Source organism: Fundulus heteroclitus, chromosome 11 (genome assembly GCF_011125445.2).
Source record: "Fundulus heteroclitus isolate FHET01 chromosome 11, MU-UCD_Fhet_4.1, whole genome shotgun sequence".
Lineage (NCBI taxonomy): Eukaryota > Metazoa > Chordata > Actinopteri > Cyprinodontiformes > Fundulidae > Fundulus > Fundulus heteroclitus.
Window position 1 is genome coordinate 16,552,158 of NC_046371.1, and position 24,327 is coordinate 16,576,484.

At 40.8% G+C, this 24,327-nt stretch overlaps 1 protein-coding gene across 2 annotated transcripts; it reads left to right on the forward strand.

Annotated features, from left to right (window-relative positions):
* Positions 1–964: 964 nt before the first annotated feature.
* On the forward strand, positions 965–23,540 carry supt6h (SPT6 homolog, histone chaperone and transcription elongation factor). 2 transcript variants are annotated; one of them, XM_036142980.1, is made up of 37 exons: positions 965–1,112; positions 6,246–6,356; positions 6,449–6,619; positions 7,532–7,605; positions 7,734–7,911; positions 8,011–8,092; positions 8,568–8,823; positions 8,906–9,007; positions 9,346–9,459; positions 9,572–9,661; positions 10,285–10,427; positions 10,519–10,664; positions 10,763–10,870; positions 10,963–11,243; positions 11,359–11,513; positions 12,122–12,317; positions 12,526–12,665; positions 12,827–12,944; positions 13,049–13,125; positions 13,990–14,125; positions 14,232–14,369; positions 14,926–15,093; positions 15,182–15,309; positions 16,379–16,586; positions 16,693–16,840; positions 16,963–17,105; positions 17,206–17,346; positions 17,554–17,749; positions 17,842–17,987; positions 18,141–18,233; positions 18,330–18,443; positions 18,531–18,655; positions 19,776–19,888; positions 19,980–20,057; positions 20,151–20,329; positions 20,719–20,987; positions 21,810–23,540. In XM_036142980.1, the coding sequence occupies exons 2-37, from the start codon at positions 6,257–6,259 to the stop codon at positions 22,006–22,008; spliced, it is 5,253 nt and encodes a 1,750-aa protein (XP_035998873.1). In that variant the 5' UTR covers positions 965–1,112; positions 6,246–6,256; the 3' UTR covers positions 22,009–23,540. The 2 variants fall into 2 exon arrangements, with proteins under 2 accessions (XP_035998873.1, XP_035998874.1); XM_036142981.1 differs by lacking the exon at positions 965–1,112 and adding an exon at positions 1,166–1,364.
* The last annotated feature ends 787 nt before the right edge of the window (positions 23,541–24,327 follow it).

The following is a 24,327-nucleotide window of genomic DNA, read 5'->3' on the forward strand; positions in this document are numbered from 1 at the left end:
CTGTAAGGTAAGAGAAAACAAAGTTTTTAAAAAAACAAACAAACATACAATCTGTCGTCCTGTCTTGGATATTAATCCCATCGTATGTTGATAATAACAATAACAATATCCGGACCCAGTAATATTCGGATAGAAACATATTGGAACAAATTGTGCCAACAGACCTACTGAGAAGTCTGTTTGTTCTACTATATTATTATTATGACAATAATAGTAATAATAACAAGAAAAATAATCGACAAGAGACAAAGCTCTACAATAAATAATAATAATAATAATAATAATAATAATAATAATAATAATAATAATAATAATAATTATTATTATTATTATTATTATTATTATTATTATTATTATTATTATTATTATTATAATAAATTATTATGTAATTTTAATTAGGAAGTAGAAAATTCATCGGAGAGGTCTGTGGAATGGTATTATTATTATTATTATTATTATTATTATTATTATTATTATTATTATTATTATTATTATTAGTTTTATTTAGTGAAAGATTGAGAGGCAAAAAATAATAATTAACATGTCCAGTTGCATTTAATTGTATAATTCATTTGTAACCTTTATTTTATTTATTTATTTATGTATTTATTCATAATAGTTTATTTTAGACAATTTACCATATCGATCAACACATCAGTGTTAACACACATATTTTTTTATGTGCGAGTACACCAAACTATATGTTTATGAATGCAAAATAAACCAACTCATTTGTAAACATAAGGGACTCATTGATGAACGTCCACAAATACACCACCTTGTTTAGTGAATATGCCTAAAAACGGACATGAAGAAGTAAAAGGTAGTTAAATATTCACCTTCTCCATCCTATAAATATAATCTCCCACTTTGTTGGATTCTAACCAAGTGTCCGTTTGGGGGCGCTAATTAGCCACGATTGGTTTACCACCAACACAGAAGAAGAAGGTGAAGCTTCTTCGGGACGCACAAATCAACATTACAGCGGAATTGTCATCACGCCGCTTGTTCTCGGCCATTTTTAGTAGTGTAAGCTCAGAAACGCAAAACACAGCATAAAGCAGTTTTATTTATTAAAGTCACATTCGGACTGTATCACCACGCTGAGACGTGTAAGTCCACGTTCACTGTTGACTTTCCAGAAAGTTGTCCACTTTGCGATGTGTTGTTAATGGTCGTTAAACCTAACCCTGCTTGTTTTTGTTCAAGCTAGCGCACCGCTATGCTAACGCGTTAGCTTGCTAGTTGTAGCCTTTAAGATTGGTTCAAAGGCAGTGGCTCATTTTCTGATGCCGCGAACGTGATGCAGCTCGACTTTTACTGTTACTTGTAACATTTCGGGCAGTAAAATATCTATAAAACCGGTAAGAATAACGAAATGCCTGACCGTAGAGCGTTGTATCACCAGCTAACGTGCTAACTTGGCTAGTGGTGTTAGCATCATTAAATATTGTTGTTCAGATGGGTTGTAACATTTTAAGTGTACTACATATCACCTGTAAAAGGTAAATATCTAATCCTCATCAGGTAATAGTATGTGTAGCTATGACTAATGTTAGTAGTTATTGAATTGGAAGCACTTTGCCTGGTGGTTATCTCCGACGGTGTTGGAAGTACGCACTGCGACATACTGGTATTACATTTTTTTAAGCATTGTTGAAGTGTTCTTGTTGTAACGCAGGTGTTATATTCTCTGAAGAGTGAAAATCGCTAACTGCTTGACGAAACAAGCTGGTAGTATTCGCGATTATATACAAGGCCTAAAAGCTTTACCATGTCCAATGTTATGTTAAAGGTGTCAACATTTTTCCTGTATAGTTATTGTTTAATTTCCAATTACTGTTCCTTTAAACTGTACTAAAACATTTTAATAAATCACAGCTGGTCTATATATATATATATATATATATATATATATATATATATATATATATGCACTAAAAATAGTCTGATTGTTGAATTTATGATACATTTGGGTTCTTTATTTCAAAATGCAATCTTCTAGTGTGAAATTACATCAGAGACGCACTTAGAAACACATTAGGGCTGTCAGAGATCCTGATACTGTGACAACGGATAGGCAAAATGAGATGTATACTTTTTTTCGTTACAGTAGAATCCCCATCAGGATTTTATCACAATTTGCTTACATCGTTACCTGACTCCGCCAGATAGATTTGCTCCGCATATCCATCTGGAAACCTTCCGTTGAAGTAATTTTGGGAAGGGGCGAAAATACTGGTTAGCTGATTGGCCTATGTTGGTGATAGACGGGCCAAATAAACCAATCAGATTCGTCGTCGCTCGTAACAGAGCGACGACGAAAACACAACCACAAGCCAAGCTACTCTTGCTGTTGCAGGTGAAGGCTCGTTAGCTCAGCAGAGAAATACTCTGTAATTCCGATAAAACTTGCTCGATAGCCACGCTAACGCTAGTTTCATCGGCTGAAGCCGCCATGTTCTTTAGACTGAACTGTCGCTCCTCGTTGCGTCACACCTCAACTCGCCTCAAAGCCAACGCTGATTGGACGTTCGTTTGGTGAACGGCTCCAAATTTTCTTTAACGGAGAGTATCCAGACTGGTCTGCGAGTGAAACCTTGAAACCTCGCGAGATCAGGATGGTCTCACGAGGCTACTTACATCGAGGCATATGTCTAAATGGAGAAGAAAACATAACACCACGCTATGGGCAAAGAACATTTCAAACCGTATTATGTTACGAGTTTGCACATGTTGCCATTCTTAAGACATGAAGTACACTCTGTTTTAAACGGTTTGTTTATATTTGAAACATTTGAATTTCAAAACAAAACAACAACAACACCCTGGAGAAGTTCACCCTTGCCAACATATGTGGATTTAACTTCAGCTTTAGTGTTAACATTCTTATTGAAAATAGTAGTGGGTGTAATATTCTTCATCTTTTCATCATACAATCACCAACGCACTCATGTCTTCTGTGAAATTTACCGTCAGGGATGAATGAATACACAAATTAACCAGGATTTGGACTGAAGAAAGGATACTATAAGCAGTTTTAATTTTTTTTTTTTTAGTGTTTTAGTTCAGAACACTTTACATCAAATTTTATTGTGAAGCTTTGTCATATATAGGTGCTTTTCTATTGCTTGTGGAAAGCCCAGGCTGCAGATTTACCAGGGTAATTCCACTTTCCGGGGGTTTTACTTTGGTGGGCAAAAGTACCTGCTTTTTGGCAGAACTTTTCACTATTCCCAGGGATTAGTAAAGGGGCAGGGTTGTGTGCCGCAAGGCATTCTGCCACCATAAGCAGTAAGGACATGAGTGTATAAATGTATCATTTCTATACACTTAATTTGTCACAAAAAGTAGTTTTAAGATCTTTTTAAGCGAGAATGTACACTCCAGCAGTTCATCTCTGGAGTCGGTGCATCAAGAATATGAGCCTATTTGAATCTGCTTTCAGAGTTTTTGGAGCAGCAGGGCTCAGCTGGCAGGCCGACGTAGCTGCTAAGCTAACCAGACGGTGGAGTGGGAATCCCCAGTTACTGCAGCCCTACTCAGCCAGGCACGCTGGGATTTCCCGCTACCTGTTTGTGGCGGCTGTAAGCGAATATTAAACGTTCAGGAGGTTTGTTGTGAATAACCGAATACCAGAATATAAAATGTAATATTATTCTCTGGAAGGTTTTGGCATTTTAAGTTAATGTATGCATTCATTCTAAACAGTTTCACCACAGTTGAGTATAAAAAAATTAATGTAGGATTAATGATCAAATGGAGCTTTTTCCATTTCCCTGTACATAAATGTACACATTTCCCTAAGACTTGCTTCTCATGTAAACCTAACTTGGTGGAATGTGAAATGTTTATTTTTATTTTTCAAATACATACAAATATGAGAACTAAACAAGATCGGGCTTTCTCATCTGTGGCTCCAAGAATCTGGCGCTCCCTTCCTCGGAGAGGAACTCAGCTGCGATCAGCAGACTCGGAACCATGAGGGGACCTGAACCAGCATTGACCCTGCCCAACTAGCGTCAACCCAACCCTAAACCCTGGGCCAGATATTCCTGCTCCAGCCAAAATTTTGCATCCTCAGGTGACCGTAGTTGTATAACTACAGCGGTCCCCAAACGTCGATCGCAGCCTCCTGTGGCACTGTCTCCTATAGTCAGTTAGCATCTATAAGTTTTAGGGTGGCCTGATTTAGCGGGATTGCTAATTGGTAAGCTGGTGAGCAGAAGAGACAGGGGAATTCCCTGGTGCTTGAGACGCTTATCGCCTCGCTGTGTGACAGCAGGTGAGGCGACGTGTGTGGCGTTATCTCATGTGGTGTGGTGGTGGCTAGAAGAAGGATTAATGCATCTGAATTACTGGTGTGCTGCGTTCACTGGCCGGGTTTCCTGCTGAAACACAACGCAGCACCCGCCCCTTCACTTAAACCAGGCCCACTCTCAACCTCTCTTATAACTCATGTAAAACCTAAAACGTGTAAAACTATTACACAAATAACAACACGTCATAAGCGCACAGCTCCATTAAAAACAACTGATAATGAGTGCAAGGACACAAATGTTTTATGACATTGATTTTGCTTTCGGGGGGGGGGGGGGGGGGGTTGGTTCAGGGCAGGGTTGACCCCCGTGGTTCTGCAGCGAGCACCAGCTGTTTAAATATACTTTTGTCTGATTTTGTCTTGCATATTTTTTACCTGTTGTAATATTTTTTTTACCTTGAATGGTGCTATATAGATAAAGTATTACTGTCTGTTTTTTGTTATTCAAATCAAGAAAATTTGAACTAAAAACATTTTATTTGTCGTAGATATCCCAAGTTCACATGATTATATGTTATCAGCTGGAGAAAACTGATTAACTTTCTCTAGCATCTTATCAAAAGGAATTTAACTGTTGGAACAGTATGAATGAAAGTTTCAGTAGTTTTGAAACTGTATGCCGAAATCTAAGTTCTTCTTAATAAAACACCAGAAAATGTCCCGAAGTACAGTAGTTGTCTTTGGAAAAAAGCAGTATATAATGCGGCAGGTCACTCCGGACCCGTAGATGCACACTGCTGGTCAGCTGGCTCAACGCTGGCTAATTGTTATTTACAAGAAAGACAAATTTGATTGTTAGGGAATATTTCCAGTCACAGTAACACATAACCTTGCCTGCAAGCTGAATCTCGTGGTATTTGTGAGTTCACAAACACATGAGAATCCATCTTGTCCTGCTCCTGTCTCAATCGTTCAGGACAGAACCAAAACGGGTCGGGCCAATCACGTTGCAGTATTGTGGTTTAAGGCGGGACATAACGCTGGGATGAAAGCTAGAGCTGCCGAGCCAACAGCCAAACCCAAAATAAGCAGGAGGATGCACACGTAGCTGCGGCTATCACATCGGTTTTCTCTGAATCCACGATTCTTTCTGCTGTTCTTTCAAAGAACAGTAGGAAGTGTCCTGACTAGCTTACCTTGTTGCGTTTTCTCATGGCGCCTGCTGCTTACAGCATTTTAATTTGCTACCATGATTGGCTAACACCAACCTTTGGTAGGCGGGCACTAGGTGTCGCTTTACCCAATCAGCTTGTAAAGTTCTGCTGAATGTCCGTCCTGTCCCTGAACGAATTTGATGGGAGGAGACCCAGATTAATAATGTGCAGAATGGAGAGTGATACACATTATCACTCTCCATTCTGCACATCACACATTGAAATTTTGTGGGAATTAAATCCAATTTGAAATGTGTGCATCAAAAACAAATTAATGTTACAGATTGTTATGAATTCTGATTGATAATTATGTTATTTTAATTGTGGTAGAGATGGCCCATTTCTGTTTTTAAATAAAACCAATTAAAGCACATTATAAATTTTATTATTATATATATATATATATATATCAGTGTTTCCCGCAGGAATTTGATTAGGCGAGGCGTAAGTTTGCGGCGGGGGAGCGGGGGGGGGGGGGGGGGTGCGACGACACGCTTTCCGCGGACCGAGTCGCGGAGCGGGGGGTATCCAAGGGTTTTTTCCCTGCCATTCACGCACGCGCGTGTTGACGTCACACTTTTTTTTTTTTTTTTTTTTTTTTTTTTTTTTTTTTTTGGGAACGTTGCCGTGGCGGGGGCGTGACTTTGGCGAGGCGGCCGCCACGCCAAGATAGCGCTGCGGGAAACCCTGTATATATATATGAGAATCTGTTTCCAATCTGACCCGACTGTGTTGGTGAAATCTTCCTACAACATCCTGTGTTTTCCCAGGAACAGCAGCCATGTCCGACTTTATCGACAGCGAGGCCGAGGAATCAGAGGAGGAGTTTGAAGAGAGCGACCTTAAACCTAAGAAGACCCAGAGGTTCCTGGAGGAAGACGGTAAGATCTGAAAGCTGTAGCTTTGTGGATGTGTCTGGTTGTTGCCGTTGGAGGGACCTTGGGCACCTGACGTGTTTGTCCTTTCACAACAGATGAAGAAGAGGATGCTGAGAACCCCGAGGAGCAGGATGAGCACGGAAATCTACGTGGACTAATTGATGATGGAGATGATGTGGAGGAGGAGGAAGAAGAGGCTGGAAAAAGTGGAAGTGCTGGAGGAAGTGACTCCGAGGAGGAAGTGAAACATCGTCGCAAAAAGCGCAGTAAGTTTGTTTTTAAAAGGTCTCAATTAAAATTAATGAAATGCTTGAAGGTTCTTATGCTTGAATATGTGTTAAATGTCCTCTAAACCAGATTTTTCAACAATGTGACATATTCCCTGATCCAGTTTTGAGGTTTTCTTCTCTTCCTGATTTTTGTACTAAAATATTTGCCAAAACTGAACCATTCAGCGCTAAAACGATTAGCGCCACAGTTTCTTGCACTAATCATTAGATGCATTTAAAAATCAATAAGGACATAAAGTGCTTCAGTAATCTGGGCCAATTTTGAGATTCTTTTGTGTTACAGAGCTTCAATATCTGGACTATAGGCCGCTAAGAGAGAAAGGGCTGGGGGACACAACAGAAATGAGAACATAATGGTCATTAAAACAAACTGCTGCTCTGGACCCTGTGGTTGTTATGAAGGGGAAAATGTTGGTAAAAAAATATATAAACGGTTGCGACACCCTGCAGCAGAATTACTTGATTACTGTGTAATTTAACAATACTTTCATTTATTCATTTATCGGTGGCAACTTTACTGTCTGCATATGAGAGTTTGGGAGAGAAGTAGGTGTTTACTATTTTTGTGACCTGAAGCAGAGAACATAATGGCATCTTTTTTTGTATCCAACATCTTTTTTTAGTAATTAGTACGGTTAGCATTGATAATTGTCCCTCTGTGTAATTTCTAAATTGTTAATATATGAATGAATGAAGATTCCTGGGAGTATTTTTCTTGTTTTTCAGTTCAGATCAACTATTAATATCTTTAAATCCTCTAACCTAACATTGTTTTACAACAAGCAGATGTGACACATGAGATAATGAAGTACTCACCATTTGTTTAATTATGAATATATGTTACACTGGCTTTATGTCCTGTTACTGAAGCTTTCTTTGTGTTTGTAGCTTATGATGACTGCCTGGATGACGATGATCTTGACTTGATTGAGGAAAATCTTGGTGTAAAAGTGAAAAGAAGGGTAAGAAAATAAGAGTTTTCCCACATATGTCGTAGCTATCTTCATCTCCAGTAAATGTAGGGCATGTTTTGTCTCTTTTTACAATCTCAGACATGCTTAAGTGATCCTTTGATCGACTTGTTTTACAGAAGAAGAAATATGACCGTCTGAAGACACTGGACGACGACGACGACGATGATGAGAAAGATTTAATCGCAGATGAGATCTTTCACATGGACGGTGAGGGGGAGCTGGAGGAAGGCGAGGCTGTTGACGAACCAATTCAGCAAGCAGACGAGGAAGAAGAGGGCGAAGACGAGGAGTCAGGTTGGCAAGAAGATTACGAGATCCATCTAAAACAAATACTGACGTAAAGGTTAAAAGTCGAACGCTCGGTGCTAACGCTCGCATGTGTTGTGCCCACAGATATCGATGATTTTATTGTGGACGATGACGGCCAGCCCATCACCAAGAAGAGGTCAAAGAGGTTCTCAGGATACACAGACGCGTGAGTGTTGGAATTTCTGCTTCAATTACATGAGTGTATATTCCCAGAAAACCATTTACACTGCAAAAATGGACCTAAAAATAAGTGAAACGTTCTTAAAGTTAGTGTATTTGTCTTTGATTTGAGCAGGTAAATAAGATTATTTGCCAATGGAATGAGTATTTTGACCTCTAAAATAAGATAATTAGACATCCTGCACTTGAAATAAGATGATTGAGATGAATTGTTCCTATTTTAAGTGCAAAAATCTTATTCCATTGGCAAATCATCTTATTTACCTGCTCAAATCAAGGACAAATACACCCATTTTAAGAACATTTTACTTATTTCAAGTTCCGTTTTTGCAGTGTATCCATGATGCATTGGTATCTTTACATGTTTTATGTATTAATTGAGTCAGTCAGTGTCAAAAGCTAGTGTCAGGAAACCCTGAATAAAGGAATGAAAACTGATAAATTTTTGCACCGTTTTTCAGAGCCCTCCAGGAGGCCCAGGAGATTTTTGGTGGAGACTTTGACTTCGCTGACTTTGACGCTGACACGTATGACCAGGGCGAAGAGGAAGAGGAGGATCAAGACGAAGAGGGCTGGGACCGACCCAAGAAACAGACCAAGAGGAGGCAGGGGAGGAAGAGCATCTTTGAGCTCTATGAGCCCAGCGAGCTTGAAAGCAGCCACATGACCGACCAGGACAACGAGATCCGGTCCACCGACATGCCTGAGAGGTTCCAGGTATGTCCTGCTGGTTATGTGTTGGTACACGAGCGTTTGGCCCAGGCCCTGTAGCTGGATCTGCTTCTTTTTTGCTCCGCAGCTGCGATCAATACCTGTTAAACCCGCTGAGGATGATGAGTTGGAAGAAGAAGCAGAATGGATCTTCAGACACGGCTTCTCCACTCTTACCATCTCCATGCAGGTACAAGCATCACTACAGACCTCGTTGGGTATGGAATGGCTCCCAGTATCAAGATATACCGCGGTTATACATTATTAGTTACAACATTTCTACACTTTTTTTTTTTTGCTGCTTTCAAGCATTTTTATTTCAAATCAAACCAATGGGGTTATACATTTTATTTTTAAAGTTTTGTTGTGGTATTTTTTGCTCAAGGTTATCATAGAGCGAGAATCTGACACCGACTCATGTTTTTAGACGTGTCTGTTTAGTTCAGTTTTTGGGTTGGATCTTCTTTTTTGCGGACGTAACTATTGACAAAAATAAATAATATAATGTTTCCTTGATGACCCCAAAAGGAAAGCACCGACTATCTTGATAGAGGAACGACAACAAACTTCAGCAGGAAAGGGCCCAGCACCATCGCCAAAATCAAGGAGGCCCTGAACTTCATGAGAAATCAACAGTTTGAGGTGCGATTTAAATTTTTTTTTTCATTTGATTATGAAGTGTCAAATCATTTCTGAATTGTCTACATTTGTTTAGTTCAAATCTAGAATCCAGCTGATGATTTTCTGTTTTCAGGTTCCGTTCATAGCTTTCTACAGAAAGGAATATGTGGAGCCAGAGCTGAATATCAATGACCTGTGGAAGGTGTGGCAGTGGGATGAAAAGGTATTCTTTAGTCAAGCTTTCTATAAAACAATTTATTACAAGTTTAACATAATGTTTCAACCTATATGTATGGTTATTTGGTACACAGCACATTTAATGGCCAAAAAGGTAGCACAAGAGAGGCTGGTACCAGGGAACCGTGTCGGGCCATGCTGATATGGTACTAATGGAAAAGGGCCATAAATAGGCTCAATTATAATTATAGTTTTTATTTCGTAGTTTTCTTGTTATTCATTGGGAATTTGGTTTTCTTTTTAAACCAACAAAACAACTGAGAGAAGTTTTAATAATCTACTTCTGTGCTTCGTGTTCCTGGTCAGATTTAAAAATATGTATAACAAAAATAATAAGGGGGTTCACATTAAAAGGAATAAAGTTTTAGTACAGTACTATAGTATATATTTTTGTGACACACACAACATAGTTTTATTTTACTATAAGTTATGTGTTTGTTAAACTCTGCCAACATGATGTCAAGGGTTTTTAACAATAGCAATATAATCGCTGCACTTCTATTAAGTATGTTATGTTTTCAAATAAAGGATCCGGTTCAAAACTGGGAGATGTTTTTGCACCAGTACCTTTGATTTAGTTGACTTAACGGTTCTGTTCCCCCTCAACAGTGGACTCAGTTGAAGACCCGTAAGCAGAACCTGACCCGCCTCTTCCAGAAGATGCAGGCCTTCCAGTTTGAGCAGATATCCGCGGACCCTGACAAGCCGTTGGCTGATGGCATTCGTCCTCTGGACACAGCTGACATGGAGAGGTACGGCTTCATGTCTCTGCTGGCAGGAAAAGATGCTTCTTTGCCCTTCAGTTGCTAAATTCAAGCATCTTTTATTGTGTTTTTTTTATAGGCTGAAGGATGTGCAGACTCTTGAAGAGCTGAGCGACGTATACAATCACTTCTTGCTCTACTATGGCCGAGACATCCCCAAGATGCAGAACTCTGCAAAATCCAAGAAGAAGAAGCTCAAGAAAATCAAAGAAGTCTCAGAAGATGGTAAGAAGGATGACAGTTATTTGTTTTATTTGTTTTATTTTCTTGTAAGTTGAAGCTATGTTAGCTGGATTTTCACTTTTTGTAACCTGACATTTTAGGAGAGGAGGAGGAGTTTGAGGTTGAAGAGGAAGAGGAGCAGAAAGGACCTGACCTTAAGCTGGCATCTCGTAGGGATATGTACAGCATCTGTCAAAGTGTTGGGCTCGGTTAGTCACACTTCCTGCTGCACATACCACATACCTGTTCTCGAGTTTTTATGTCAGCGGGGCACTTCTGATTTTTTATTTTTTTCCAACAGATGGCCTGGCTAAAAAGTTTGGATTGACTCCAGAACAATTCGGAGAGAATCTGAGAGACAGTTACCAACGTCACGAGACGGAGCAATTCCCCGCCGAGCCGTTGGAGCTGGCCAAAGATTACATCTGCAGTCAGTTCCCGACTCCGGAGGCGGTGCTGGAAGGAACCAGGTATATGGTGGCCATGCAGATTGCTCGGGAGCCCCTGGTCCGGCACGTTCTCCGTCAGACCTTCCAGGAGAGGGCCAAGATCAACATCAAACCGACAAAGAAGGGCAAAAAGGTGCGAGAGCAGGACAGACACGTGTTAAATGTGGATATGTGGGGGGGAAAAATAAGATCCATTGAAAAAAATGGATTCTTAAACAGACCTAACTGATGCTTTTGTTTTCCAACAGGAGGTAGACGAGGCTCATTTTGGCTATTCCTTTAAGTATCTCAAGAATAAGCCTGTAAAAGAGCTGAATGGAGATCAGTTCTTGAAGATGTGCCTGGCAGAGGAGGAGGGGCTTCTTTCCATTGAAATCTGCATTGATCTAATAGGTGTCAAAGGGTAAGTCAATAATATAGTAACAAGCCCTCCTTTACTCTGATATGCTTAATTAAAAATGCAGTTTAACAAATTGGCCTCAGACGTCACCTGATTCGTAAATTAGGGATATACTCTCAGCTTAATTGTGAGGTTTCTGTGAATCTGCTGAACGGATCAGGGCCTGATCTCAGCTGCTAATTCTCCTGCATTCAAAGAATCTGACTTGTCTGAGCGTCAGTATTTGGTTGGATATCCCAGCTCAAATGTTAGGCAACCGCTACCTGAATGTCAGTAATAAATGTTGCTGGTAACTTCAGTTTAAACCCACCACATGAATATTTTGTGACTAGCGTATTAAAAGCCAATGACAGGAAGGAGTCTGGAGAATGGGAGATGTATTTAAAATTGTAATATTCAGCTTTAGTACGGCAACTATATGTTTTCCCCGACATCGTGCAGCTTTTATGGAAGAGCAGCGCAAAGAAACTCAACTTTTAGAGGTGAAGCCCCATTAATAAATAGCATAATCTCCCAGAGTTTAGTTTCTAGCTGCAGTTTTTTTTTTGCTGTTTTAAATCGTTCCTCTTAGTAAACTCCATTACTTAAAAATCAGTCCATCCGTTTTGCAGGTATGCTGGCGACCAGACGTACTTTGATGAGATCAAGCAGTTTTACTACAGGGACGAGTTCAGCCACCAGGTGCAGGAGTGGAACAGGCAGCGGACGTTGGCCATAGAAAGAGCTCTCAATCAGTTCCTCTACCCTCAGATGGCCAAGGAGCTCAAGAGCAAACTGGTCACTGAGGCCAAAGAGAGCATCGTAAAGGTAACCAGAGGAAAAAAAATCCTCATCTGATTCACTGGATTTGACATTAATCAGCAGGATTTACAGATTACCATCAAAGAAAACTGCTTGCCTATATATTATATATATATTTTATGATAAACGCACAACATTGAGTAACTTTTGTGTTGTTTTTTTATAGATATATTCAACCTCACAACTCATGATATTTTTTGTTTGCTCTTTAAAGTCCTGCTGCCGCCGGTTGTACAACTGGCTGAAGGTGGCTCCTTACAGGCCCGACCAGCAGGTGGAGGAAGATGATGACCTGATGGATGAGAGCCAGGGGAAAGGCATCCGCGTGTTGGGTGTGGCCTATGCTCCCAGCAGGTTTGTGTCCTACAGTCTATACCTTCTTTATTCATTTAAGATTTCAGGATCCTTTGTATAAAACAAAAAAATATGTGCAGAGTGATTAGGTTTGAAGAAAGAGGAAAAGGTAGTGTGAAAGAGTTTCAAGGATTTATTGTAGAAACTGTTTCCTCTGACAGAGATACACCGGTTTTCTGTGCTTTGATCAACGGGGATGGAGAGGTGGTGGACTTCCTTCGTTTGCCTTACTTCATGAAGAGGAGGAACGCCTTCAGGGAGGACGAGAGAGAGAAGAAGGTACAAAAGCAAAAAAACTGTCTTTTCTTGTTTAGATGCTCGAATCAGACATCTGAATGGATTTTTGAGACATTTCCCCTTTTCTATGATTCCGTCATCCACAGGCTCATGACGTAGAAAATCTCAAGAGGTTTCTTTCCAGCAAGAAGCCGCATGTGGTTGCTGTTGCTGGGGAAAATCGGTAAGAATTTGTTGTTTTTTATTTTAGAACATCTGTGTTTCCCACACAGCATTTAACATTTATAATCAAGTTATGTTCAGCTGTTCAGTAAAACCATTTTGCTTCACTGTCAGAATATTTTATTTTCTTCTTTCTTGATGAACAAAAGCCCACGTTAAATTATAAACGTCCACATTCAGACACAAAAAAAGTAAAAAAAAAAAAAAAAAGAATAAAAATTAGGTCATATTAAATTATCGGATATCAATGTCTACCAGAATGATGTTGACTGGAGAAAGTCTTTAGCAGCTCATAAATTAAAGATTACTCCATCATCTCCCAAGCATGGTAGAGGTGGTCTGATGGCTTCAAAACCTAAACTAAACCAATTCAGGAGCTTATCCAAGCAAAGAAATGACACATTCATCAGTGGCCGAGGGTTACTGGAGACTCAAACACCTACAAATGAAGCAAATCAATGCACATAATGAAATCCTGCGTCTATTGATGCCCAGGAGCTCATGAATTTTTAACAAAGTATTAAAAATTTATAGTTGTGAGCACTTTAATAACACAATCGTGTGTAAAAGATTAATTTTCATTCCTAACATTTCTGTGTTTTATTCAAACATCTGAGTTAATGCCAAAGATCTGCCCTTTTAGTGCCATTGCAGATGTGTTGTGGCGAGTTACACAACCAAAATTATAAAAAATAGCAGCTTCCACATGTATCCTAAATTGAAATGTCTCTTTTAACCATGCCACCACCCTTGGCAGCCAACTTGAATAAGTTGGGAAACGCTTTGTGTCTATTGGTAAATTAGAAATAGCCTTATTAGAAGTTATGGCAGATTTGAGTTGTTGAATTTGTGCCTTTTTGTGCAGAGACGCTCAGATGATCATGGAGGACATAAAGAGGACCATCAGCGAGCTTGAGCAGGAGTCCTCTCTGCCGGCTGTGGGGGTGGAGCTGATAGACAATGAACTGGCCACGCTGTACATGAACAGCAAGAAGTCAGAGGTGAACTCCTGACACTTTGGGTCATCCTGCAGAGGGAACCCCATCAGTTGTTTGTTTTTTTGCTGTTGTGTTCCTTGTTTTCATCAGAACCGTGCTGCTTTTGCAGAATGATTTCAGGGATTACCCTCCCTTGCTGCGGCAAGCTGTCTCAGTAGCCAGGAAGATCCAGGATCCGCTGATAGAGTACGCTCAGGTCTGCAGCACCGATGAAGACATCCTCTGCCTCAAGTTACACCCGCTGCAGGTGAGACCTTCAACAGGCACCGTGCAAAAACGGATCTAAAAATAAGTAAAATGTTCTGAAAATTTGTGTATTTGTCCTTGATTTGAGCAGGTAAATAAGATTATCTGCCAATGGAATGAGTATTTTGACCCCTAAAATACGATAATTAGACATCCTGCACTTAAAATAAGATGATGGAGATGATTGTTCCTATTTTAAGTGCAAAAATCTTATTCCATTGGCAAATCATCTAATGTACCTGTTCAAATCAAGGACAAATACACAAATTTTAAGAACATTTTACATATTTTTAGTTCTGTTTTTGCAGTATGGGCTTTAATGCAGATGTGTACTGAGGACGCTTTCTTTAGGCTCATCGTTTTATGCTTTTTATGTTTTTTCCAGATAACTGCACATGTTTCTACCGTTGTTAATAATGTGGTTTGGCTATGCTTTTGTTCCAGTAGGGTCTATCATGAATGCAACATTGAAATCATTATGGGACTTGTTGTCTTCCCAGACTGATGCTAAATCTAAACAGTGAAACACTTCTCTATAAATCATTGGTCTGTCTCAGGAACACGTGGTGAAGGAGGATTTGCTCAACGCCCTTTACTGCGAATTCATCAACCGGGTCAACGAGGTCGGCGTAGACGTGAACCGAGCAATTGCCCACCCCCACACTCAGAGCCTGGTGCAGTATGTCTGTGGCCTGGGGCCAAGGAAGGGCGCCCACCTCCTCAAGGTCAGGGTTCTCCTGTTCTCGTCTGTGAAAACGTCACAGCCCGTCTTATGCAGACCGTCTGAGCAGCTTGGTTGTTGTATTTGTGCAGATTTTAAAGCAGAACAACACTCGTCTGGAAAACAGAACGCAGCTGGTCACCATGTGCCACATGGGACCCAAAGTCTTCATCAACTGCGCCGGTTTCATCAAGATTGACACTGCGTCACTCGGGGACAGGTCGGTACCTTAACATCCAGCCCCTGCAGTGGATTCCTCAGTCAGAGCTAGGGGTGGGCAGTAGGGCTGAACAATTAATCGCATTTTCAATATAATCGCGATTTTAAAAAACGCAATTTCCAAATCGCAGATGTCTGCAATTTTTGGCTATGTAACAATTAGGGAATCAGACACGTCCTTTAGGTGTCGGTAAAATGTTTAAAGTGGGTTTGCCTCCACATGGAAGGGAAGACAGTTGCAGCAGTGAGATAATCTAACTTTACTTGTTTTCGCATTAAATCGCAATATTAAGATAAAAAATTGCAATTAGAATATTTTCCAAAATCGTTCAGCCCTAGTGGGCAGCATGGACTTTGAATTATTATATTATGATACTACTGTGATAAAAGTGATGATAGAAGACTATTTACAGCTTCTTACACTCTTTCCTAACTATGGCTGTAACTGCGTGTCAATTACAGCCCAATAAACACAAATAATGTCTTTTAAAAAACACATTTAAAAAGTATGAAGTTAAAACAAAATTCTAATTATGTTTCACCAGGACACTAGTTAGATAAAAGTGTGATTTTTTTTTTTTTTCTTTTCTCACTAAACTGCACACAGTATCTGCATTTAACCGTATTTTTGAAGTTATTTATTGAGCCTCTCAAGAAACCAAAAGTGGAGAAAATGGCAATATTTTATAGAATATAATAGAAAGTAACATTCCTGACAATAGTGGCAGTTTTTGGGGTTTTCAGACATCCCACTAATTGTAATTTATTGTTGTCAAGATAAAGCCAAATTGTTATCATATGTTACAGGCCCACCCCTAGTCACAGCCCCAAATGCAAATGAATGCCACACTTTTCAGATTTTAGGAGGAAATATTTTGAAAAACATATATCATGGGTCTATCACTTGGAATTTGGTGGAGGATTTGGTCTTAATCGTACAAAATGGGTAAAAGTTCAAGACATATAGATTATTTGGAGGGCACTGTACCAATATTACAGCAGTGGCTGGACCCATATATAGATAGATTTATTTTTTTTATTCATCATCTTCTCTCTGACCCCCATGGCAGTACGGACTCCTACATAGAGGTCCTGGACGGCTCTCGTGTCCACCCTGAGACGTACGAGTGGGCTCGCAAGATGGCTGTCGATGCCCTCGAGTATGACGAGTCTGCAGAAGACGCAAACCCAGCTGGAGCGCTGGAGGAGATCTTGGAAAATCCAGAGCGCCTTAAGGATCTGGACCTGGATGCCTTCGCTGAGGAGCTGGAGAGACAGGTCGGTGTGAGAGGTGTTGCTCTGTCGGTAAAAATGTGTCCTGCATCGCTTTGTCCAGGTGAAATGAAGCCAAGGGCTGATCTCTTGTTCTGTCGTATCGTTGTAGGGTTACGGCAACAAGGGGATTACGCTTTATGACATCCGGGCAGAGCTGAGCTGCAGGTACAAAGACCTCAGAGTTGCCTACAGAGTTCCCAACACAGAGGAGGTCTTCAATCTGCTCACCAAGGAAACCCCAGAGACCTTTTATATTGGTAACACACCGCATTAGAGTACATCTTGACTTGTTAAACAGACTCATAAAGATCAGTAAACAGTAGAAATGCTAAACCTGATGTGGCACTTTTTGCATTTTTTTATTTTTCTTTTCTTCCAGGGAAGCTAATAACCAGCATAGTGACGGGTATCGCTCACCGGCGGCCTCAGGGAGAGAGCTACGACCAAGCCATTCGTAATGACGCTACAGGCCTGTGGCAGTGTCCCTTCTGCCAGCAGGACAACTTCCCTGAGCTGAGTGAGGTACCCGATCAGTTTTCCTCCGTTTGGCCCCCTGGCTGTGAGAAAACAGCTGAATTCTCGGAGCTGAATGTTTGTTCTCGACGTTTTCTCTTTGCTCTAGGTGTGGAATCACTTCGACAGCGGCTCTTGTCCAGGTCAGGCCATCGGGGTCCGGAGCAGATTAGATAACGGCGTCCAAGGTTTCATTCCCACCAAGTTTCTGAGCGACAAAGTGGTCAAACACCCCGAGGAGAGGGTCAAGGTCAATCTATGTTTGGTTGATTATTTTAAACCCGCAGACTTTTTGTTTACTTCACCTGCAAAAAAAAAAAAAATACTTTATTTATGCTTTTTATACTTTATTCCCCCAACCAGTCCTGATAAATCTTTAGCTTGTGTGATTTCTTGGACGTTTTCTCTGGGGGACACGCGTAACGCTTGGTTGTCCTGCTTTCCATCTGCCCCTCAGGTGGGCATGACGGTTCACTGCAGAATCATGAAGATCGACATTGAGAAGTTCAGCGTCGACCTCACCTGCCGCACCTCAGATCTGATGGACAAGAACAACGAGTGGAAGCTTCCTAAGGACAGCTACTACGACTTCGACACCGAGGCCGAGGACCAGAAACTGGAGGAAGAGCTCAAAAAGAAACAGCAACGCACGCGTTAGTGTAGTCAAATAGTTAAAAACAATTCAAAAGAATTACACATCCCCCTATTTAATCTTTACTAATGCGTTAACGGTTTGTCTCCTCAGCGTATATAAAGCGTGTGATCGCCCACCCCAACTTCCACAACATCAGTTTTAGCCAGGCGGAGAAGATGATGGAGACCCTGGACCAGGGAGATCTGATCATCAGGCCCAGCAGCAAGGGGGAGAACCACCTAACCGTCACCTGGAAAGTAAGCAATACAGATTGGAAGAATAAGTGGATCTAAAATCACAATTTAAAACTAAACTGCAAATTATTCAGCTGGTAAAATCTTGCCAACATTCAAAATGAGGCCATTTTCCCAAACCGTCCTCGTTTGTTTGTGTCTTTGCCTTTTTATTAGGTGGCTGACGGCATCTACCAGCATGTGGACGTCAGAGAAGAGGGCAAGGAGAACGCTTTCAGTCTGGGCCACACGCTCTGGATCAATAACGAAGTGAGCTGCGTTTGTATTTCGCTTCATGTTCGACCGACCCACCGCCGTAAATGTTTGGAAAGATCTTTAATGGCGGTGTTTTGTGACGCCCTGAAGGAATTCGAAGATCTAGATGAGATAACGGCTCGGTACATTCAGCCAATGGCCTCGTTTGCCCGGGATCTGCTGGGACACAAATACTTCCAGGATTGCAACGGAGGAAGCAAGGAGGTATGTGAAGATGTTCTGCTTGGCTCATAAAACCGTTGTCAGATTCACTCGCAGAACACTCTCATGCCTTTGTTTGGTCCTTGACAGAAAATGGAGGAGCTGTTGGTCCGGTCAAAGCGAGAGAAGCCTACTTTCATTCCTTACTTTATTTCAGCTTGTAAAGACCTGCCTGGAAAGTTTATTTTGGGCTACCAGCCTCGAGGAAAACCTCGGTAAGCCGAATTGTCGTCTTTTACTCTCATTTCTTGTCCAGAGTTTCCACTGGTCTTTAAAAAGCATTAAAAGCCGTTAAATTGATTTTACAAAAAAAAAATTATGACCTTAAATCGCATTTAAAAAGCACTATATTTGATTCCCTGAAGCCAGAACCTGGCATAGGATTTACTTTGATGAACAGAGATGGAAAAAAGGGGGTGTAATGTGAATGTGTGCATTTAAGAGGAAAAAGCTTTGGAAGATGAGATATAAGAACTGAGAGGGGAAAATATTGGCGATGGTGAGCGTGAGCCTTCAGGAAACACAAGCTGGAAACAAATCTGGCTCACTTAGGCTCAAACTATAAGCTGATCTGAGAAAGGGAGACAAATGTGAACTGAAAAATGTCGACATAGAACTGGAATCAGAAGCTGGCAAACTAAGGCACAGGAATTAATCCGCCACTAAAAGAAAAAAAAAATGCTGTCATTGACTTACCATGTTCTGTAACATGCAACTTCCATGTAATTGTAGCATGTTTTCTGCATTCAAGCGTTTTTCAGTTAAGTTTTGGTTTATTTGCTTGGTGCCAAATCATAAAATAATCACTTTAAGGCTCTTTACATTAAGAGTTTTCCTTTACGTCTGAAATTAACTAAATTAAATTTTACAGCCAGCCAGATGCAACCATTCAGAGTAAACATCCACAGTAACATAAAGACAAGCTGTGGAGTTGTTAATGAGGTTTCTGATTAAAAAGTTACTGCTTGATTAGATTCTTTGGACCTGACAAACCTGGAGAATAGCTTTTAACTTTGCTGTACCTCTGAGGGCAGTACAGTAATCCTTCAGCAGTCCTCCTAATACAAGTAGACGGCTCAAATTAATTTAAGTTGTTCATTTTATGTAAAACAGTCATTCATAAATGTTATTTTCTCGGGTTGTGGTTCTCTAATAGTAAAATTTGTTTAGTCTGAAACATTGAAGCGCAGCAAATAAAAAAAGTAAAAACATTATAAGGGGGAAAATTCTTTAAATGGTAAAATCAGTATGTGTAAAAACTCCACTTCTAGCATATCTTGTGACATAAAACTACTAAAGCTGAAAGTCATTGTTTTTCTTCCCCGCTGCCGTTAGGATTGAATATGTGACCATCACCCCGGATGGCTTCCGCTACCGTTCTCAGATATTTCCTACAGTGAATGGACTCTTCCGATGGTTTAAGGACCATTATCAGGAGCCTGTGCCAGGTATGAAAGCAATAACTTGCACTGGAAGAGCCTTATACATCTCTTATTTGCGCTCTAGAGCACTAAAACATTTTCTCCCCCTCCATAAAAGGCATTACTCCCACCAACAGCAGCAGAACTAGAACCCCTGCGTCCCTAAATGCCACTCCAGCCAATATTAACATTGCAGGTGAGTATAGTTTATCCACGTTTAGATCTTGCCTCGGTTTTGGTGCAAATTGTCTTTTTTTTTTGTAACACACCCCCTCTCTGTCCTCCTCAGACTTGACTCGAGCCGTGAACGCCCTGCCACGAAACATGACCTCCCAGATGTTCAACGCCATCGCCGCGGTGACGGGCCAGGGCCAGAACCCCAACGCCACGCCGGCCCAGTGGGGCTCCAGCCAGTACGGCTACGGCGGCAGCACGGGAGGCGGGGGAGGGAGCTCATCTGCTTATCACGTAACTATTGCTTAAAACGTTCCTAACATACTGACTACAGCTTCTTTTCTGGGTTTTTATGACGCCGGAGTCTGATGATAGAAGATAGAAGACGGTCTGAGCTCTTTTGATTATAGCAAACTGGAGACTTAGAGAAGATGTCACCTTTACACCTGTTAATTTACATAATTTCCTTCTTAAAACAGCTCAGTTCCATCAGGAAGTGAAACTTTATCTGTAAGAGTTTAGTGAGTAGTTGTGGGAATGAGCTAAAACTTTTTTTTTTACATCCTTTTAAGTTTGAAAGCCGAGTCGTTTGGAAATAAATGAAGCTGCAGTTCAGCCAACATCTGTCAAAGAAATAAATCCTCGGTTCCTTTTTGAGCAGCCAGTCGTTTTGGACCCTACAGGTGTTCGCCACGCCGCAGCAGCCCATGGCGACGCCCCTGATGACGCCCAGCTACTCCTACACGACGCCGAGCCAGCAGCCCCTGGGCACGCCGCAGTACCCGGGCTCCACGCCGCAGTCCTCCCACGTGCACGCCCACCCGCACCTGCCGCCTCCCAGCCACCACGGCCCTCCCAGCGGTCACCACGGCCACGCCTCCAGCACGCCGTCGTCCTCCACCTCGTCCCGCGGACGGACACCGCAGCAGCAGCAGCCGCCGCCACAGCCAAAGTGAGTTGGTTTCCTGAAAAGAAACCCGTATTTCTAAAATTTACAATGATTTATTTTGCAATATGTCCCTGTGCTCTAGTCAGTTTAACAGGGTTCCTGCGGATCCTTAAAAAGTCTTAAAAGGCATTGAATTCTATAATATAAAACTATGGCCTTAATTGGCATTAATATGTCTTAAATCAGTCTTTCTTAGGTCTTAAAATTGTTACCAGGTCATAAATAGGATTGTATTTTTGTAATCCTTACCAAACAGTAAAATAATTGACACAATTATATATTTTTTTTAAATTTACTGAACGGCTCAATGTAACCATTATTGGTTCCGTCCCGATAGCGGAACAAAAAAAAACTGTTGCAGCTGGACTATAGCTGTTAAAAAGAGTTGGCACTGCTTATGTTGTGGTTTTAAAAACTGATTTATAGTTTATTTTAGTAGGGAACAAAACAAAGTTTGTGAATTCAGTTCAGTAGTTGTTAAAAAATATATCTGTAATTTGTGTGTTTTTTAGCTTTCTTCCTATATGGAATGTTTTTCAAAATCATTAACATGTCTACTGAGCCAGAAAGTAATGGTTTATGTGAAAATAAACATTTGGGTAAAGTTGTCGCAACCAGGTTTATCTTGTTTATCGTGAAGTTGGTCTTAACTTTTTATTTCAAGTGGCATTAAAAAGTCTTAAAAAGTCTTGAATTTAACTTGCCTTACGCTGTAGGAACCCTGTTTTATTAACCGAAGCGCTACCGATCGTTTTGGTGTTCTGCCACTAGGTGGCGGCAAAACCTCCAGCTTATCTCAACATCCCCCCTCTGTCCTCCCTACAGGCCGAGCAGCAGCGGCGCCTCCTCCTCAGCAGTCGACTGGGGCAAGATGGCCGAGCAGTGGCTGAAGGAGAAAGAAGCAGAGGACAGGAAGAAATCCCAGAGGATGACTCCCCGACCGTCGCCCAGCCCAATGATCGAGAGCACGCCCATGTCGCTCGCCGGCGACGCCACGCCCCTGCTGGACGAAATGGACCGATAGGACACAGAGGGGGGCGTCGTTCCACTCCACCCCCTCAAACCCTACTTCATCCTTTCTGCTGCCTCACTCGGATAACCTTCTCCCCCCTTTTTACCCCCCCCCCCCCCACCTTCACAAACCAGTCATCAACTGATGCCCATTCATGCATTTCCACGCAGTCAGTATGGCATCAACATTCATTTCATCCTCCTTCCTTTCTCCCGTCACCTCACCCCAGGTGTTTATGGCCTCTCCCGCCAATCCCCTCTGGCTTCCGAAGCGTTTTGCATGTCATGCAGAAAAGTAGTACAAAGATTTAAAGAAAAACGAAATAAAATACTTGAAGTATCAGTTACATATGGGACATGGACCTACGACAGACACTGACAGGCGAGCTGTCCTATCTTTTGTTTTGCGGTGGCTTTAAGTTTGATCCTTGAGCGGGTTTTTGGCAGAAGGGAGCGGTCGACACGGGGAGTTTTGAAAGCAGTTGCCAAAACAACGCTTTGCCGAGCCAATAAGGAAATTTAACATTTGTACGGAAAGTGCGACAGTATGAATAAAGACTTCTTGTTTTTTTGGGTTTTTTTCCTGTTTGAACTGAAAGACTCTGCTGGTCACCTTTCTCTAAATAAACACACATATGTACAGACTCACAGCGAGTTAACAGAGGGGGGGGTCTAAATCCATTAAAGATGAGCTAATGCTATCTGTGCATTGATCAGCCGACGTGTTTCGGTTCCTGTAGAAATCCTTCGACGCGTCGTAGGCTGTGGACACGAGCAACGTGCTGCTTCGGAAACGGTGGCTCTCTCTTCCAGTAACGTCGTCAGAAAACTCTGGGAGACGTTTGACAAACTTCCAATTATGTCAGTTTCTAAGTTTCTCACACATAGTAAAAGTGTCTGCCGCTCCGCAGTTGTTCCGCTGGAGTTTACGGGGTCACCTGGGTTACGTTCACCATCTTGTGAGGCGTTATATCACACACACCACTCGCTAACGCAGCATGGATGGGTTTTCCACATCTGCAGCAGGGAAATTACAATGTTTCGGTGGAAGAGTTCGTTTTCCTAACCCTTATCGGAAGAAGATCCTATCAGACCGATTCCTACCTGCTGCGTTCATATTCCCAGCGCTGTAAGAGTCAGAACTGCACGCATTTATTTCAGTAGAATGAATATATTAAAGATAAATTTTGTGATCGTGGTCTCGGCATCTCGAGGCCGCTCCGCTTTCCCCGTTGACTCGTGCATTCACTTTTTTTTCTTTTTGTTGATGTGTCCGTGTCCCACAGTACAAACAAGCAGCACTCGTCTGTAATGGTGTGCTTAAGCCTGCAATGTGCAAAAGTATCATTGTTCCATGAAATGCATATCCTCTTAAAATAATATTGTTTTTAAGTAAACAGACCCGGTTTTGAGTTCACCTGAACGTGTTTCTGCGGGACTGAATGGTTGTCAGCAGTAGTCGGTTATGATAGAGAAATGTCGTCTTTGACTCTGCTGATGACCTTTTCTACCTGTGATCTCTTTAATAAAAGTGTTCTTAGTAAACTCCTTGGCTTGTTCATGTTAATTAAAAACATAGAAATGGTTTTGGTGCTATTTTTTATATATATATATATATATATATATATATATATATATATATATATATATATATATATATATATATATATATATATAAATAAATATAAATTAGGGATGCACTGATATGAAGAAATGTTAAACAATTACTAACATTGGACGATGTTAATGCTGATATGTCATGCATCCTTAATACATATACAGTATATATAGATAGATCTATCTATATATAGATAGATGTGTGTGTGTGTATATATATATATATGTATATATATATGTGTGTGTATATGTATATATATGTATATATATGTATATGTGTATATATATGTATATATATATTTATGTATATGTGTATATATATGTATGTGTATATATATATATGTGTGTGTATATATATATGTGTGTGTATATATATATGTATATGTGTATATATATATATATATGTCTATGTGTATCTCTCTCTATGTTTGTGTGTCTATCTCTATCTATGTCTCTATCTGTCTATATGTGTGTATATCTCTCTGTCTCTGTGTCTCTCTGTGTGTATCTCTCTATGTCTCTGTGTCTCTCTGTGTGTCTATCTCTATGTCTCTGTGTCTATCTGTGTGTATATCTATCTGTCTGTGTCTCTCTGTGTGTCTCTATCTCTGTCTCTGTGTCTATCTGTATATATATCTATACCTATGTATATATGTATGTGTGTATATATATATATATATATATATATATATATATGTGTGTATATGTATGTGTC

What these genes read in the sequence shown, in the direction of transcription:
- supt6h (XM_036142980.1), top strand. Translation starts at nt 6,257, where the DNA reads ATGTCCGACTTTATCGACAGCGAGGCCGAGGAATCAGAGGAGGAGTTT. An exon ending in CTCTTACCATCTCCATGCAG is followed by an intron (nt 9,008 to 9,345) that starts GTACAAGCATCA and finishes TGACCCCAAAAG; the next exon opens with GAAAGCACCGACTATCTTGA. An exon ending in AGGGCGCCCACCTCCTCAAG is followed by an intron (nt 15,094 to 15,181) that starts GTCAGGGTTCTC and finishes GTATTTGTGCAG; the next exon opens with ATTTTAAAGCAGAACAACAC.